The sequence below is a fragment of the Eubalaena glacialis genome, chromosome 7 (assembly GCF_028564815.1).
Source record: "Eubalaena glacialis isolate mEubGla1 chromosome 7, mEubGla1.1.hap2.+ XY, whole genome shotgun sequence".
Classification (NCBI taxonomy): domain Eukaryota; kingdom Metazoa; phylum Chordata; class Mammalia; order Artiodactyla; family Balaenidae; genus Eubalaena; species Eubalaena glacialis.
The window spans coordinates 67213545-67230888 of record NC_083722.1 but is presented as its reverse complement, the minus strand read 5'-3'; the positions used below and the strand labels follow the sequence as shown (position 1 = coordinate 67230888).

The following is a 17344-nucleotide window of genomic DNA, read 5'->3' as shown; positions in this document are numbered from 1 at the left end:
TTCGGGGGGTGGGGTGTGAGCAAGGCTTCCGTTTCCTTTCTGCATACATACCGACCGGCCTGTGCCATCTCTCTTCCTAACTTGAGACCTTGCACTTGGCCTGCTCGGAGGTGTAAGGAACCTGTGGATCTGATTTCATCAAGTTTTCTCTGTACCCAAATCCCATAGACAGAACTTAAACGGGATCCTGGAAGTGACCAGTCCCTAAGCCTCGGTGCATGTGTGAAGCCCTTTGCAGCCCAGGAAGAAGCAGCCATTATAGAAACATACCTACCTTTTTCTCCTTAAAAGAGAACAAATGAGCATCAAAGTGTGGTTCTGCTCTTAGAAATGGCAGTTTCCAGGAAAAAAAAAGACTCATTTGGTGTTTATCATCTCATTATAGAAGTTTTTAGGACTAACTTTAAGTCTTACTTTTTTTTTTTAATATGAATGGTCAACAAAGACTCATTCTGCAAAAATTTATTGAGCCCTGTTATGTACTGAGCAGTGAACACGGCCCTCCTGGAGTTTGCTTTCTAGAGACTATCATGAGAGAAGAAAACTAGGTGGGAGACAGAAGTTACCATTAAATATATTTGTAGGTCAAGCTTAAGGGAAGTAGGAAGCAGTATCAACTTTAGGACACAACCGCGTAGTGGAGCCCTGAATTCTGTGGGTATTGAGTCTCTTGAATTCCAACCAACACCCTAAGAAACACGTGGAAGGCACAGGGTGTCGGGTTGCTTGGGGGTCACAGTGGGCCAACTGCCTATTGGCTTCTCAGTGGACAGTGTTTGGAGGGTTGAACTCCAGGGTCATTCCTGCATTTGCTTAGTCATGGATGATGTTGTGCATTCTCCCCAGTCACCAGAAGCGAGTCTTTGAGACCGTAAGAAACATCAACCAGGTGGTCAAGCAGAGGTCTCTGACCCCGTCCTCCATGAACATCCCTGGCTCCAACCAGTCCTCGGCCATGAACTCGCTCCTGTCCAGCTGTGTCAGCACCCCCCGGTCCAGCTTCTACGGCAGCGACGTCAGCAACGTCGTCCTTGACAACAAGACCAACAGCATCATCCTGGAAGCAGAGTCAGCAGACCTGGGGTGAGCCAGCCGGGGTCTCTTATCTTTCTGCTTTGGGGACAGGTAGGGGGGATTGAACACAGGTTCAGTAATCAGAAGAAGGGGGGCTGATAAGAGTCACCTGAAAAGTGTCGACCTTTCAGGTCTCAAATCTGTTGTACCAACCGGCTGAGCTTATGCTTATCTGGATGCTGCTATGTTAACCAGTTTAAAGAGTTATAACAGGATGCACCAGAAGTCTGCTTTTCTGTAAAATGTTGGAGGAGAGGATAAATGACAGTTTTTTTCTGTTAATCTTTATCTGTTAGGCTACAGACCAGACATTTGTTTCATGAACCCCTTTGTAGCTTGGATTCTGAAAGGCTGAGGAGGACTCAGGCTCTGTCTTGTGACCAGAATCTGGTTCGCTTCTGAAGGTGGGGTGCAGGGTGTCTGGCAAGTGCCCGCCACACTATGTATTCCTGAGATGGGTCCTCTTCAGCGGTGGTCTGTCCCTCTCGTCCTGAAGCCCTGCAGGACCCCCCCACCCACCCACCGCCATTCCATTGTCCATCCTTTTCCTATGACTTCACAAAGTTGGCTTTTCTGACTGATGGGTCAGACAGTTGGAAACTGCTCTATGAGAACTTTGGGTTTTTCTGGACTTTATTATTTTTCTGATTGAAGTATAGTTGCTGTACAATATTATGTCAGTTACAGGTAGGTGTGCAACATAGTGATTCACAATTTTTAAAGGTTTTAGTCCACTTAGAGTTATTATAAAATATTGGTTATCAGCCTGAAGAAGGTTTCTTCCTAAGGCGTCATGAGGGAGATGTTTTGTAGGGGTTGGATTTTACGTAGTGTGTGCAAATTTGCAATGCACCTTAGTGCTCCCTCCTCACCTCCCTGAGGAAAAAAAGAACCAACAGAGGGAATAGTTCTTCTGGACAGGCATTTGTTTCCCCATTTTAGCCTAAATTTCAGCTGCTTTGGTTTCCTTAGAAGATCCAGCTGCCACCTGGAAACTAGCAGTAAGGCCCTCGTTGTCTAGCGCCCCCTGCTGGGTGCTCCGCGCTCACCCCCGTTTCCCCTCCTTCCAGAAACGAGGAGCGGAGTAAGAAGCCGGGCACGCCGGGCACCCCGGGCTCCCACGACCTGGAGACGGCGCTGCGGCGGCTGTCCCTCCGCCGGGAGAACTACCTCTCGGAGAGGAGGTTCTTCGAGGAGGAGCAGGAGCGGAAGCTCAGGGAGCTGGCGGAGAAGGGCGAGCTGCTCAGCGGCTCCCTGACGCCCACCGAGAGCATCATGTCCCTGGGCACGCACTCGCGCTTCTCGGAGTTCACCGGCTTCTCTGGCATGTCGTTCAGCAGCCGCTCCTACCTGCCCGAGAAGCTGCAGATCGTCAAGCCGCTGGAAGGTGATCACAAGGGGCCTCGGCCCCTCTCTGCCCTCCTCAGCGACTCCCTGTGGTCCCTGATCCACCACCGGAAAGCTGGCAACCTCTGTAACGCCTACTCCTTTTTCTTCCGAGATAGCCACCCGCGCTGCTGGTTTGAGTTCCTCTGAGTGCCCAGGCCTCCACCTCTCCCGGTGCAGGTTTGGAAATGCACACACAGGCAGCCCAGACTAACCTCCAACTCAGCCAAAGAAAAGAAAACGTGTTGGCGCTGGTTTCCTAGTTCTCTTTCTCTTGCATTTAGAACCGTAGAAGTACAAATCTTTTGGGGAGGCAGAGGCACTCCTAACATCCTCAGAAGTTAACTAGGACATGCCTGGGGGTGTGAGAAGTGTAGCCAATTGATGCTTTGACGTCTCAGAAAATTTGGTGTCAGGGAGGGGGTGTGCAAAGCAAACGCTGTAAGTTGTTTTTTTCAATAACCAGATGAAAGCGGTTTGCTATTTGTTGACTCACATGTTCTGCTTTGGTCTTCAAATAAAGAGGGTGTGGCTTTCCTCAGATGCAGTGTGTTCTGAGCAAGGCTTCTAGACCTCCACAGTTTGGGGGCCAGGAAGGGGGTGACTGTAGAGGCGAGTGAGTCCTGTCCCTCCTTAAGCCTACCTTTTCCAGGGGCAATTCAGTTTCTAGTGTCAGGGACACCCTAGATGATTAACCTCATGGAAAAACTCCCCTTTTTTCCTTCTTTTTGCGTTAGGCATTATAACATGTGTTCCCCTTACCTGCCACTACCCTGCTGAGAGCCACTAAGTGCTTGTAATTTTCTTTCTTTTTTCCTCCTTTAGTTTGGAAACCCATGAGAGTTTGAGAAGGTATTTCAGAATTCTACTACGTATCTAATGCAAAGCCAAATCAATTTCTGTAAGGCAGTATTTCTCAACTTTTTTTTTGTTACCCTCTTTAAGAAGCCATTTTAGACATTAATTCCCAATCCCTCCCCCCCCAGAAAAGTTAATGCCATAGATATATGTATTATATGTGTATCTGTGCCTAAAGAGAGTACCGTTATTCACCCCAGAAGAACCAGTTTTCAACCCTGGGGGGCAGTATCACCCCTGTTAGGATGCATGATGTAAGATGAGGTTTTACTTGTTAAAGACCCAAGAAATGCTGGGTGCCATAATTCTCCAAAGGAAGGAAGAGGGTGGGCGAACATTCTTTTTTCATAATTACTTTTTAATTGTATAATTTAGGTCCTTCTTAGATTTCAGAAGAGGGATGGCTCATCCTTTTTTTAACTGTTTATTCAGTTGTAAGCTTGGTGATTGTTTTCTGATCCATAATTATGTCTGTTTTTCTTTCAATAAAATCTTCCATTTCTGCAATTTTACTTTTTGCCTTTCTTTTCTTTTTTCTCCTTTGTCTCTCAAAGGTCATTGGAATTTATCATCTCTATCTTGTCTGCTTTCTATATTTTACTTTGTGTTTCATTAGATCATCTAAGGATGTGTTTTTGGATTCATTTTCCAAGCATATTGTAGGAAGAGATTTTTTTTTAAAGTTATTTTGACCAATTCATCTTTTTCTCTTTTAATCTTGTGACGTAGATAGCAGTAGTTTTGTGATAAATTAATAGAATAAGAGGAAATCCCATTAGATTTGCAAGATAAATTTCAACTATAGTACCCTGCTCACCAGGAACCCATATCACTACCATTAAAAAGTCATGTCTTATCACTATGGGCTGTAAGGTATCCTCATGATAGAGATCTATCCCTCTGGCTCCATTTTGTAGTCCTCTGACTTCTTAGCTGTTTAAAATACAACCAATATGTTTTTCTTCCTCTCCTCTACAGTTACTTCTGTGTTACCATGTTGAATTTGATATGGTGAAGTGCTGACATGGAAGTCTGCCTGATGCTGGGTTCATTACAGCTCTAACTGTGGTGTTGGATAAGTTACTTTACCTTTTTGAGCCCTGTTTCCCTTATTGTGAAATAGGGCTCACATCTGCCACACAAGATTGTGGCAAGGAATAAATGTGATGTGTTTTTATTGTGCCCAGTATCTAATAGGTGCTTATTAACTTGTAGTCTCCTTGAACTTGCCCCTATTCCAGTAACTCAGGTATAAGGGCTAGCCTTACCAGTGTTGAGACCTGGACCAGCATTGTGCTGGGGCCAATGTTCTTACATCTTTTTCCACTGCCACCAAGAAGCTGATAGGATTCCTATGCTCTCCAGTGGCCCAGGTAAATGTACCTGTGGTGAGGCCCCTGGAGAATGTTGGCTGGGATCATAGAAGATAGCCAATCTGTGTCGTCCATCTGTGTCTCCCTTACCTATTTAATTAATCTTGCTATCTGCTCATTGGTGTCAGCCAAAATAACTGGGCTAGGTGTTTAAGAATGCTAGCACTCTTGTCTCTTCACCTTATCTTACACATTTTAAGCAGGTAAAGGACAAACAAAATATTCAAACTAGAAAGAGATATATCGGCATTCAAAAGATGAATCAGGCAGTATTTTTCCCCTCTATTTTGCTCTTCCTTTCTGATTGATTATAACCAGATAGTATTTCCAAATATAAACAAGTTAATATGTAATTAGGGAAAAGCATACACTTCCAAGCTGTACATTATCCAGCAGGTTTAGTTCTAACTTTTAAGCCCTAGGTGCTCTGCTGACATAAATGGATTTAGTTTTCTTCTCCTTTGGTGACATGAAAACCTTTTAGTTAGAACAGTGGGGTGTGGAAAGAAAGCAAACAGAAGGAAAGGGGCAGTGACCGTAATTACGTTTCTGCTCTGTCCACGCCCTGCTCCATAGACCATCTTGGTGCCGACTAGGAACATGAAGGTTCCCCTCTTTGCCTGCCTGACCCCAGCTTCATTCTCATGTGGGTGGGAGAAGGTGATGGTAATGGGAGGTAGTTAATAGTACAGTGAGCCTCCTGCTTTGTGCTTGACAAATAAAGGAGGCCAGGAGGGGTGGGCACGGGAGGTGGGGGGTGGGGAGCTGGGGAAACGGGATAGGAAAGAGACAACAAAGGCTCTGAATAAGGCAGAACCCCTCACACTCCACCTCCCATCCACTGCCACGCCTGGACCACCACGTTTGCTCGGGCCTCAGAACCAGTCAGGAGTGGAGATGGTCCCTGAGCCCCCTACATGACGTTAACTCACATGACAGTCAAGTTTGCAGAGGTTGTCACCAATAGTCACTTTTGTAGAATAGAAAACACCTGTTTGAGAATTAGAACACCATTCACGTGTGTTATTGACCTGATTTCTGAGGCTCACATTATGTGAGGCCTTCTCAGTGCCGTCTGAGAGGTGGTGTTTATGGTCAAGAGGCTGGGCACTGGAGCCAGCCTGGGTTTAAAGCCTGGCTGTGCAGCCTCTGGCAAGTCACTTTACCTCCCTGCGCTCGGTTTCCTCATCCTGTAACGTGAGGAGGGCAGGGTTATCCTGATGACTGAGTCAGTAATGTAGGCTTCTTAGAAGAGAGCCTGGCCCTTAGTGCTCGGTAAAGGCTGGCTATTCCATGAGTAAAGGAGGCCTGAGGTGTGGGGTAAAAAGGCACGTATTGTGCATCTTTCAGCATAACCTTTTCATTGTAATCTCACTAGATTTCCTTGCTCTGCATTTTCAGGGAATGCAAAAAACTCCATGTACTTCTGTAGCCTCTTTAACTCCAAATAGCAACTCTCTGTAGCCTCATTTCTCTCTCGGACTCATGCACGGGGTGGGGAGAGATGGGGCAGCCTGTTAGACAGATGGAGAATGGAGGCCCGCGGGACTCTTTTCCGGGCCCAGACCTCCAGCCTCAATGAGTTCTTTCCCGGTGCATTGTAAACGTCTAGAACCCCCTTCAGAAGGATGAGGAGATCTGCCACTTCCTTGACATGGTTCTTCACTTTCCAGTGTGTTGACTTTCCCTTTAGTCCCCTTCCCAATGTGGCCATGGCCACATTGCATCTGGGGATTTCTCATCTTCCTTCTAAGACCTGGATGTGCCGCCCCAAGCTGAGTGTCGTAATGTCTTGTTTAAAATTTCTCCCCAGTGCAGTTTTGTTGCCAGGAATGTGGACATGTGAACAGTGAACACACAAACCGGGGACCCATTTTGGACTATTATGCATGGAGGTCCCCAGGAGTGGCAGGAGAAACCCCGTTGGTGGGAGAGTGTGCATCTCCTGGCAGGCCCTGGATGCCCACGGGGAAGCTGCACTGGCCGCCATTTATTCCTCCATATTCTCACTGAGCCCAGGTTCCTGGCTAGTTTTCAGACCTGTGGTTTGAGGAGGGAGGCAGGATGAGTTTACAGAAAGAACTGGGCCTTTAGCACTGAACCCTGGCTATGCTACCGCTAACTCAGTGACTCTGGAAGTTACGTAACTTCAGTGAACCTCTGTCTGTGAGGTGTGGGTAATAATACTTAACCTTGCAGGGCGATTTTGAGGAGTGAGTCTAGGTGATACATGTAGAGCAAGCTGCCCTGCTGGCACGCCTCCATACAGGGTAGCTTTTTAAAAAATGGTGCCGTGGCACCTGGGACTCAGGATCCCATGCACACGTTTGTTTCATTATATGCACCTTTCATCTCTTTTCTTTTTTGCATTTAGAATATTTTCTAGTTATATTCAATAGGTTCGGGTTATGTAGATTGCTATCGTGCTTGTGACACTTAAAACCGGGAGAGACCCCCTAAGTGTGTACAGTTTTTTCTCTTTTAAGTGGATTTGAAATTGCCCATTTGCAAAATCCTTTCAAGACTCCTCAGCCGAGACTGCCCCATGAGGAGTTATTTCCCAGCAGTGTTTTGGAGGCAGTGCACTCACTGGGCACAGCGGAGGGTCGGGGAGTTCAGTTACATTCCTGGACCACTTCCTGGCCACACTGCCTGCCTGCCTGCCTTTCACTTCTCTTTCATCTTGACTCCTGAGCTGCTGGCCTCTGGCATCCCTGGTTCCCCTTTCTGACGTTCCCCAGGGCACCCTGGTAGTCTGGAGGGATTCTTGCCCTCCCAACAGAGGATGCCCTCGGGAAACCAGCAGTAAGTGTCTGGGAGTTCATTGAGAACTGTTCTCAAAGTCTCTCTGTTGAGCGTGGAATGTTATTGGTGTGGCTAGCTTCTTCATCTGTGGAATGGGGATAGAATGCCCACGGGCGGGGCACCCACAGTACCAGGGCCGTGTGAGGGGTATTAAGTGTCCTAAGGGGGAGAAGGTTTGCTCTAGCAGATGGGTTGGGCAGAGTCCCGGCACAGAGTAACATGCTAAAGATTCTGAGATGTAGTTCCTTGGTAAATACGCTTCTTAACCCAAGTTTCCTAAGCAGACTTGGTCTTGGAACACCTCTCTTTGGGAGCACGGGGTTTACCTTCCAGGTCCTCAAGGACGCACTCCGGTGTTATTACAGACCTTGCTTGGTGTCATCTGAGTCCCAGGCTCTGGTGTCAGCCAGGAGATGGGCTTCTCTGCTTCAGGCCTCTGTGTGGACTTATGTGTTCTTAAATCACGTCTCTTTAAGCCAGTTCCCACTCCCCAAACCTGCAGCCTGTCAGGCTTGCTGGCGGAATACAGAAAACCTAGGTAAAGGAGGTGACGGCCGTGCCCACCGCTTCTCTGTGTGCTACTTTAATTTCTTTTTGCTTTTCTCTTGTGGGTCCTAGAGTTGGTTGGACATCGTCTTACTCTGCCTCTGCTATGTCTTCCCTGTTCCCAGCTGTGTGTACTTGGTATAGAATCCATACACATTCCCCCCTCCCACCCCGCTTCTGTGCTTGCCTCGCTTATTTTTTCCGCTTCTAGTTCTAAAGTGATTCTGTGTTGGATTGGGGGGTTGACATCAGTTGATTAAAATAAAGAGTTTGTCACCAAACATCCTTGGCAGGTAGTATGGCGTTAATTTTACTTTGTAAAAAAATTGATTTTCGTCCTTAAATTGGTGTCCCTTCCGGGCATGGAAGGGGATTAGCACCTGCTGCACAGCAGGAGGGGCAAGGGCAGCTCGATGGGTGTCCGTACCAGCGTCCACCTGTGGCACCCAGAGCCCCCTGGGGCTCACGCTCCGCACTGGAGGGTGGTCAACAGCCATCCGCTTAGACCCCCATCCTAACCCTCTCTTCTCCCTGTCGCCCCCTCTGCCCTTTCTCCTGCAAGGTTCTGCCACCCTTCACCACTGGCAGCAGTTGGCTCAGCCTCACCTCGGGGGCATCCTGGACCCCCGGCCTGGTGTGGTCACCAAGGGCTTCCGGACACTGGACGTTGACCTGGACGAAGTGTACTGCCTTAACGACTTCGAAGAAGATGACACAGGTGACCACATTTCCCTCCCGGGCCTAGCTACCTCCACGCCAGTTCAGCACCCAGAGACCTCAGGTGAGAGGTCCCGAGCACGCGTGACTGTCTCAGGCAGCAGAAGTTACCCGAACCGGCCTCAGGCTTTCCCAGAGGAGATGCAGGAGCCGCCAGCGGCCGAGGAGGAGGAGGAGGAGGAGGAGGAGGAGGGGTCTGGTGAGGGCATCGCGATCACTCCTGTAAACCTGGCATCTCTACCGGAGGCAGAGTTCCGGGCCATTCTCACTTCTGTCCCGAGCACCATCCGTAGTCGCTCTCTGTCTGTAGCTTCTGCTCGTCTGTGTGGGTGATGATGAAAGCATTCCCACTGTGCGGTTCTGTTTTTTAGTAGAGTCTGATGCCTCCTTTTGTAACCAATGGGTGCGGCTCCCTGCCCATCCTGGAGGTGCATGGCCCAGCGGGCTCTTGAAGGGGAGCAGGAAAGGCTGCTAAAAAGAAGTGGATTATTGCCCCCTACCTGCCCCAAGCATCAGCTCCCACTTCCTTTTCTGGCTCTCTCCCCGTGTCTAAAAGGCAGCTTCTCGGGTCCCCTGGTGACTTCCAAACTGAGCTGAGCTGAGCTGAGTTGGGCAGTTTTAGGGGCAATTATGAGTGCTGGATCGTTCAGAAGGTGAATGAGAGAATCTGTTACCTACACGATGCATTAAAATTGGAAGAAGCCCAGAAAGTGTTCAGGATTTCAGAGATCACTTCATAGATCAGCCTGTTCCCTTTCCTAACTGCAGTGAAGGCGTATGTGTTTTCTTTCCAGCTTATACATGTGTTCAAAGTAGATTTTTTTTAAAGTGTTTTAGCAATACTCCTTAATCCAGCAAACCCTGAGAGGATGTCAGTAAGCTTTCTTAGAGAGAGAACTCTAGATGAATCTGGAAAAGAGCACTGTCTGATCTCTGTGCCCACCTCCCTCCACCCCAGTATTAAAGATATGACCATGAGGTTGCAGAATTACACATCCTAGGCGTCACTGGGATGAAAAGCTTTGTGCCCAGGGCCCTGGCATCACAGGGTCACGTGGTTTACTATTTAACCCAGACTTCCTGGACCCCCTGGCTGCTTGGGCTGAGGGGAGAGACCCAGAAAAAGATGAATTAACCCAATGTCGTCATCCTCATGACATTCCCAAGTCACCAGATTTGAGGAGAGGACATTCATCTTTGTGACTGATAATTTTCGTTCATGAGACGTACAACACTCCCCATAGAGTACAGGGCAGGAGAGAGCTGAGGTTCATGGTGGTGTCTCCCATCCCCTGGCTAAGTTCACACACCTCTGGCCAAGGAACTTTTCTTTTTTCTTTCACATAAACTTTAGAGGTATCATCAAGTAAAAAGGATTATTTAGCACCTGGGTTTATTTATGTCTTATTTTATTTTTTAGCCATTGAGTTGCCAGATTAAGCTTGCAAGGGAATGAAAATGTATATTATTTAGGATCTTCTCACTTAAGAAAAGGAACCCTTTTTCCTTCGGTACTGTTACCTCCCTGTGTCATCGGCACTGGCGTCCCTCTGGAAGGCAGACAGTGGTACAGGAGACACTGTGTCTGCTGATTTTGTGGCTGAAGGGGCAGGCATCGTGTTGAGTGTGGTGACCCCTTCCTGCAGTCTTGGAGGTGGATTAGAAGGTGAATCCTGTAAATTTAAAGAAGCACCATTTGGTTTCTCTTGGAGAAGTTGTAGAGAAGGAATAAAGCTTATCAATTCAGCTAAGAATATCTCTCTGAGGACAGAGGGAGCAAGGGGACCGGTTACGAGGAGCTAAGTCCTAACCACTTTCCTTACCACACACAAAGGCGTATCCATTGCTTCTTCCCACCTTCCTCAAACCTGCAGCAAATCCATCCCAGCAACTTTGAGGAGAGGCACACAAACATACAGTGGAAACTATAGAGGAGTCACACTGGTAGTGTGCATCCAGAAAGAATTATACAGATTGCTGAAGGTAATTTAGGGAAGGTCTGATCATCTAGGCAAAGGTCCTTTCGAGCTTGTTTTCTGGGTAAGACTTGGTAAAAGCTCAGTGCAGGAGGGAAAGGCATGGGCAATGATTTGGCTCTTTTTTCTCTGTGGGGAATGACAGAACCACTTTGATTCTAGGAATGTAAGAAGCACGTCACTCTACATAAATCATCCCAGGGGCCCTGAGTGGCATTATGCACACAATCTTGGAGTCACAGGTAGACAGATAAGTTTCAGTGGGAAAGCCTGGGGCATCCTCTGTCTTGGAATTTGTAACCCCGCTGGCCTGGTCCCTGCCTTGGTCTGCCCTTTCCTGTTGCCAAACAGCACAGTTCCAGGAGCTGCCATCTTCCTGGGAAGACTTAGTAGGGAGAACCTTTGAAGACAGAAGGTGATTAACCTTTCTTTTTTAACAACTGGTATTATGGGAGGCAATTGGGAAAACTTGTATATTAGGCACTTTTGTCTAGAGCCTACTCTCTCATGGAGAAAACATTTTGAGTACTGAAAAATATTTATTAATATATTTTAATGTATTATTGTGTCATTATTTGATTTTTATAATCCCATGTCTTTAAAAAGGATAAATCCTTGTTATATTTGTAAATAATTTAGATGATTAAAATGGATTATGTAAAACAATTTTTAGATTACAGTTTTACTTTATTTCAGTAATATATTTTATGTTTTAATTCATATAGAAAGTACACTTTTATCAGAAATAGACATAATCTCGTACTGCCAGTGTTCTGAATTTTAGGTATTTATGTGTAGAGAAGAGCCTGCATGTGGTAAAGGATTAAGAACCGAGTTTAAAGTCACACAGTTAGGTCAGCAGATGGTTGGATGGACAGTCCAGGTGAATTATCTTGGATGCCTTGATTCTTAAAGGAGAGACAGAGGCAGGATTAAAGCAATGCAAAAGAAAGCAAAGGTCAGTTTACTTAATGCTCATACACATGGAGACCATTTCCAGTGGGGGAAATATCCTAAAACAGGTTCCTATAAATCATGGCAGCCTATCTGGCAGTGGTACTGCAGTGGAGCTGTGTGTCATTTTTGGGGCTGAGTGTTGAAGGCAAAAATCACATTTGGTCAAAAGTGCCCTTGAAAATCCCTGAAGCTGCAGCACTTGGGCCCCCAGAAGCAAAAGCCAAGGACTAGCTTCTTTTGTAGCTTTCTTATTTGATACGTAGGTCCAGGTTCTGTTCAGGAGAGGTTACGTGAAGAGAAGGGAACAGCTGGTGGATGAAAGGAGGCAGACAGAAAGCTCGAGGACCTGAGTATCACTGCAGCCTCCTCTGGGGCAGGGGCTGGTGTGAGCAAAGCCCCGGGTGGGCATCCTCTTGTACTGTCAGTCCCACTGCAGAAGCAGGACCCAAAGGGGCTTGTGAGGCAACGTTGGCCGTGAGGACCTGATGAATCTAGAAGGGAAAGTCTGGTACGTTCGATTCACAGACCCTCTGGGAAGTTTCCTTCTTATCTCCACCGAGAGAGTTGACAAAGAGATCCCACTCAAATGAGAAGACTTTTCAACCCCACCCTGGTGTGTAGCAGTTACAGGACTTTGGTCACTACGGACAAAGCTGGGGTCTGCTCTCACCCCCCTGTATTAGGAGATGCTAAGGAAGCCCTGTGCTCTTGCATCAAAATGTATAATAAACCAGAACCAGGCCAGTGCAGCCCAAAGTGAAAAATGAATGAAGAATCACATAATTGACTCATCCCAAACAGCACGGAGTCAACCCTGCTTAAAATTTCCAGAACAAGCCCGCTCGCTGGAACCGCTTTTTCTATGGAACCTCACCTCTGAAAACCATAGGAGGGCACTGCCGTGCTTCGAGGGGCACCCACTTGGATTGTTGAGTGGGCGTTTGTTTGCACAATGCCTCTTCTAAAGTGGAGGGCCCTTGAGGGAGCACGTGGATGCGCGTTGAAGTTCCGGTGAGTTGTCCAGTTGCGCCGCCTAGTGACGCACGGGAGAAGTGCGCTCTTGAACAGGCTCCGGTAGCACCAGCTGGATGATGGACTTGAGGCAGCTTAGCCAGGCCCGCTCCCCACACCTGTTGATGTTTGCCACAGGACGGACATGAAGGCAGAGGGCGCAGGGTCCAGCTTTGTTGGCATCCGAAGACTCCAAAGAGACTCTTGCGTTTGCCCTTTTGATATTTTAACAGCGTTCTAAAAAGTGATTTGGGGACTTCCCTGGTGGTCCAGTGGTAAAGAATCCACCTTGCAATGCAGGGGACATGGGTTCGATCCCTGGTCAGGGAACTAAGATCCCACATGCCGCGGGGCAACTAAGCCGGCGTGCCACAACTACTGAGTTCGCACGCCTCAACTAGCGCCTGCGTGCCGCAAACTACAGAGCCCACATGCTCTGGAACCGGCGGGCCACAGCTACAGAGCCCATGCACCCTGGAGCCTGCACGCCACAACTAAAGAAGAGAAAACCCACATGCCACAACTAGAGAGAAGCCCGGGCACGACAATGAAGATGCTGCATGCCTCAACAATGATCCCGCGTGCTGCAACTAAGACCTGCCGCAGGCAAAAATAAATAAATATATCTTTTTTTTTTTTTTTAAGTCATTTTATCTCCTGAAGATACCCCAAGGGCCACCTGAGGGAATTTCTGGTCCTCTCTGTGCCATTCTGTGAGATTGTTCCTCTGTTAAGTCAGTTTTTAGATGAAACAGAGTAGACAGCTTGGTGTAGGGGGACAAGTAGACTTTTTATTTTTAAAAATTTTGCAGAAAACAAAAGTTGTACAGAAACCAGGAAGAGATCTTGTGATGTGGTTCACAATCTCTGTGCTAGAAACCTCCCCGGTGCCTGTGGGCTGGATGTCTGCATTGGGGACTCAGGGGTCCCTAGAGCTACAGGAGCAGACAGGGGCTGTGTAAAAGAAATGCTTAAGAAGCAGAGAAAAAGAGTCACAGGCCCATGTTAAGCCTGGAACTAAGGGCTTAAAAATGTCATTTTGCAACACTATGTAGTTTAATATCACTTTTATTTTTAAAAAAGAAAAGAAGCTGTACTGCTGTATCTGAAACTGCCCTTGATTCCCTACCCCCCCCCCAGAGAAAAACACTTGTTAAAGCCACATTAATCCCAAACAGCATTGATGTTAATGATGAAGCACAGGGCAAACAAAGGTTTTATGGAGTTTTTCCCACATGGACTCATCATAGAACTTTTTTTTCCAGAAAAATTCACACGCAGAGTTATATAAAGAAGCGATAGAAAAAATCTTTAGAGCATTTTTCTATGCCCTGAGAGTTTAGTTTTTTAGGAAGAATTCTAAAACATCGCTTTAAATAAAAAAAAAAGGGCATGTAGCTGACAGGCAAAGATACGCGCCCCACCTCCACTGTGGTTATTCCTTGAGCAAAAAACAACAAAGTCATTAGAAGCTGGTAAAAAGATGGAAAAAAAAAAAGTACTGATGTTCGCAGGGCTTTCAAGCCATACCTTTAAGCTGGATGGACAATGCTTTTACTTTCAGTAGGTTTGTTTTTGCTTGGACAGAAAAGGTCGGCCGGTGGATGCCACTGTTGATGTGGTGGCAGCTACTAGAATTAAAGGAGGTGGGGGGAGTGTGTGTGTGTGTGTGTGTGTGTGTGTGTGTGTGTGTGTGTCTTGGTGAATGAGTTTATAGAAATGGCAGAGCAGATCCAAGTCGTGTGACGGTAGCTTCACACGACATGTTCAAGTCAAGAAAAAGGGGAAAAGGTCAAGGCATTTTGTGTATTTTACACAAGTTGACCACTTCCCATGAAGAGTGGGAAAAGAATCTGGAAGGCTCTCAGTATGTCACAAGATAAAACCCCTTTTTCCAAGATTTTGGGATGGGTTTGTAATTTTAAAGAAAATATTTTAATAAGTTACTTCTGTAAGCCAAAAAATAGCTTGGATGTGTAGCATGGCCAGCATTCCTCTGTCCTCAAGATCCCCTTGGAAGCCGTGTGTGTGTAGGTCCCAGCTCCCCATAGAGTTCAGTAGGTGCAGGTGCACCCTGACAGCTGTGTCAGGGAGGGTTCTTTTAAGGACGATGCTGCAATGGCCTTTAGAGAGAGAAGTTTCTGATCTCCCCGGCACATTCCCATCCTGGCCTTCCCTGTGGGTGGGGGAAGGAAAGCATCGTTCCAATTGACCGACATGCATGAGCTCGTGTGAACAGATCTCATCACGCAGACGGCCAGGCTGCAAAGCCCAGTCACCCTGCAGGTCCCCGCCACTATACCCAGCCTTATTCGTGTTTCTTTCCTCTTCTCACCATTGGATCCCTGGGCTGCGAGGAGAGCACTGGGCTTTCCTGCCCATCTTCCCTGGAGACCCGAGCCTTCCACCAAGCAGCAGTCACCCTGGTCTGGGTAGCACACTTGCAGATAATCCCCAGCGTGGTCTGCAGGGCATCCAAGAAGGAAGCCCCACCTCACTGGAGACTCAGGGCTGGGCCAGGGCTCCTTCACGACTGGCTGCGGCAGCAAGATCCCAAGCACCCAATTTTCCAGTCAGTACCAGGCACCATGTGCCCTCAGAGGAGCACAGCCAGTCAGAGCCATTTACCAAGTGCACCTGCTCTGGGTGGAAAGCACACCTGGGTCGGTCAGAGTGCAAGTGAACAGGGGGACTGTCCCCCTTATACAGCCCTCTGAGACTCCACCTCGGCTGAAGGGTGTGTGCTTGCAGGTGGCACATTTTAAAGAACAAAAAATCTGCACGGTAGCTACCTGTATGTAGTTCACCAACGTAGACGATCTTGAATAATCAAGGATTAATGAAGTTTAAAGGTTCTCTTTGACAGATGAGGATTTTGTGCCAGTTTCAGAACCTGCGGGAGGAGGAACAAATAAAAATAATAAAGGTTAGGGTCTTTTGAGGGGGGGAAATGCAAGTTCATCCCTAAATAGAATATTTGATGAAAGTACTTGTCAGTGTTAATACGTTTGGGTCAGAACACTGCAGTCCTCCAGTCAGACCGAGAAAAGGAATGAGGATTTAAGTAGGAAGTCAGAACATTCAATCCAAAACCCCTGTCCTTGGAGGCCCCAAGCAAGCAGCACGAGGTTAACCCACAGCACCTAAGGCAGGGCTTTGGGATGCAGTGGTGACTGCAGTAGTGAGCACTCCCCACTGAGCCCCTGCTCCCTGCCTAGAAGACTCTGTCAGTGCCTCTTGCTTTGGGAATTTGCTCTCTCCTGTTCACAGAACTGTAGGAATCAGCCCCCAGCAGCTCAAAGAGCCTCGGGTGACTCACTCTCTCTGTGTTGTGTCCCAAGGAAGGGAGATGCTGCAGCGGCCCGGTGGGCAGTGGTGACTCGGAGAGCTGGCCGGTCCAGGTGTCCCAGTGGTATTGCAGAGGGGCCGAACCTCTGGCTTTGGCACTTTTGATCCTTGTTGTTGATTTTCCTTGGTCTTCTAAAGCTGTCCATCGCTTCTGGGGAATGATGACCTCTGAATTTTAGCAGCCTTTTCCTATTCCCAAAACCCATTTGCAATAAGATGGGTTTTGCTTCTGCTGATGCAACTGTCTCTCTAAAATGTCCGTCTCACACTAGCTGTTGCGATTGAAGATCCGATATGTAATGGGGTGGAGAAAGTGAACATGTGTGACCTTTTGATTTGATATTCTGGCCATGTTTTTAAATGGGGTACACTTCTAAGTTTAAATCAAGCCTTGCTTTTGTTTGATATTTTTAAAAACTGTTCTCTCTCTTTCAACTGTTCTGTCTTAATTACTTCTACTTACTGCATTTTTCTTTCCTCCCTCCCAAATAACCCCTCACACCTGTTATTTGGAATGCTTTTCTCAGGTTTTTTGTTGCTTTTGTTTCTAGACCTTATTGCAATCAGAGAATCGTGATTGGTTGGTTGCCTTTTCTTCATAGCTTCTTCCATTTTTGTTTTGCTTGCAGTAATTTCTCAATTATCTGAGTTCCTAAACCATTACTTTTTTGGTTGAGAAACAAAGATGCATAAAGGCTATTCTTACGTGTGTTTTCCACCCCCCTCCTGCTTTGCCTGGAGCTCCCTGTGGCTGAGAGTTTGCTCTTGTGGCCATGGTGCTGGCTGCCATGCCAGGGGCCACAGGAGCCTTCCTTGACACAAAGACGTGGATTGGACCACAATAATCAGGGGAAACCAGTCTTGCATAGCTCCTGAGTCACCGCCACCATTTTTGTGCTTTGGCTTTGTCCTGCCTGCCTTCAATTTGCGTGTCTCCAATATTTTTTTGTTTGTTGGTTTCATCTGGTTTGTAGTTTTTTCTTTTCTTTTTTAAGATGCAATCACCTGTGTGTGGATCTGTAGGTTTGGGGCACCGATCTCTTCTGGTTTGTTTTCCTTTTCCTTTTTGTCAAATCCAAGAGAAAACTTGCCATAAAGAGCTAGAAGATTCTCGTTCCAGCCTTTTGAATCTTCAGCGTGCTCATGGCCTCCAATATCCTAATCCGTTGTCTCCCAGGAGGTCTCTGGGGGCTGAGAGGCTGCAGGGGTGGAGTGGGTGGGAAGGGGGGATGACCCAGACCTCACCTTGCATGCTATTGGAAGCAGCATCATTTTTCCTTTTTTTTTCTTTTT

General features: G+C 47.2%; 1 protein-coding gene across 13 annotated transcripts in view; it reads left to right on the top strand.

Annotated features, from left to right (window-relative positions):
- Positions 1–17344, top strand: part of TRAK1 (trafficking kinesin protein 1) — a 102426-nt gene that overhangs the window by 78222 nt on the left and 6860 nt on the right. For 5 of the 13 annotated variants that reach the window (XM_061196574.1, XM_061196572.1, XM_061196575.1 and 2 more), the window contains 3 exons: positions 847–1083; positions 2145–2461; positions 8605–8958. In XM_061196574.1, coding sequence (XP_061052557.1) covers positions 847–1083; positions 2145–2461; positions 8605–8958 — 908 coding nt within the window. The remainder of the gene's footprint in view (positions 1–846; positions 1084–2144; positions 2462–8604; positions 8959–17344) is intronic. The other 8 variants (XM_061196577.1, XM_061196579.1, XM_061196573.1 and 5 more) reach the window with 2 other exon arrangements.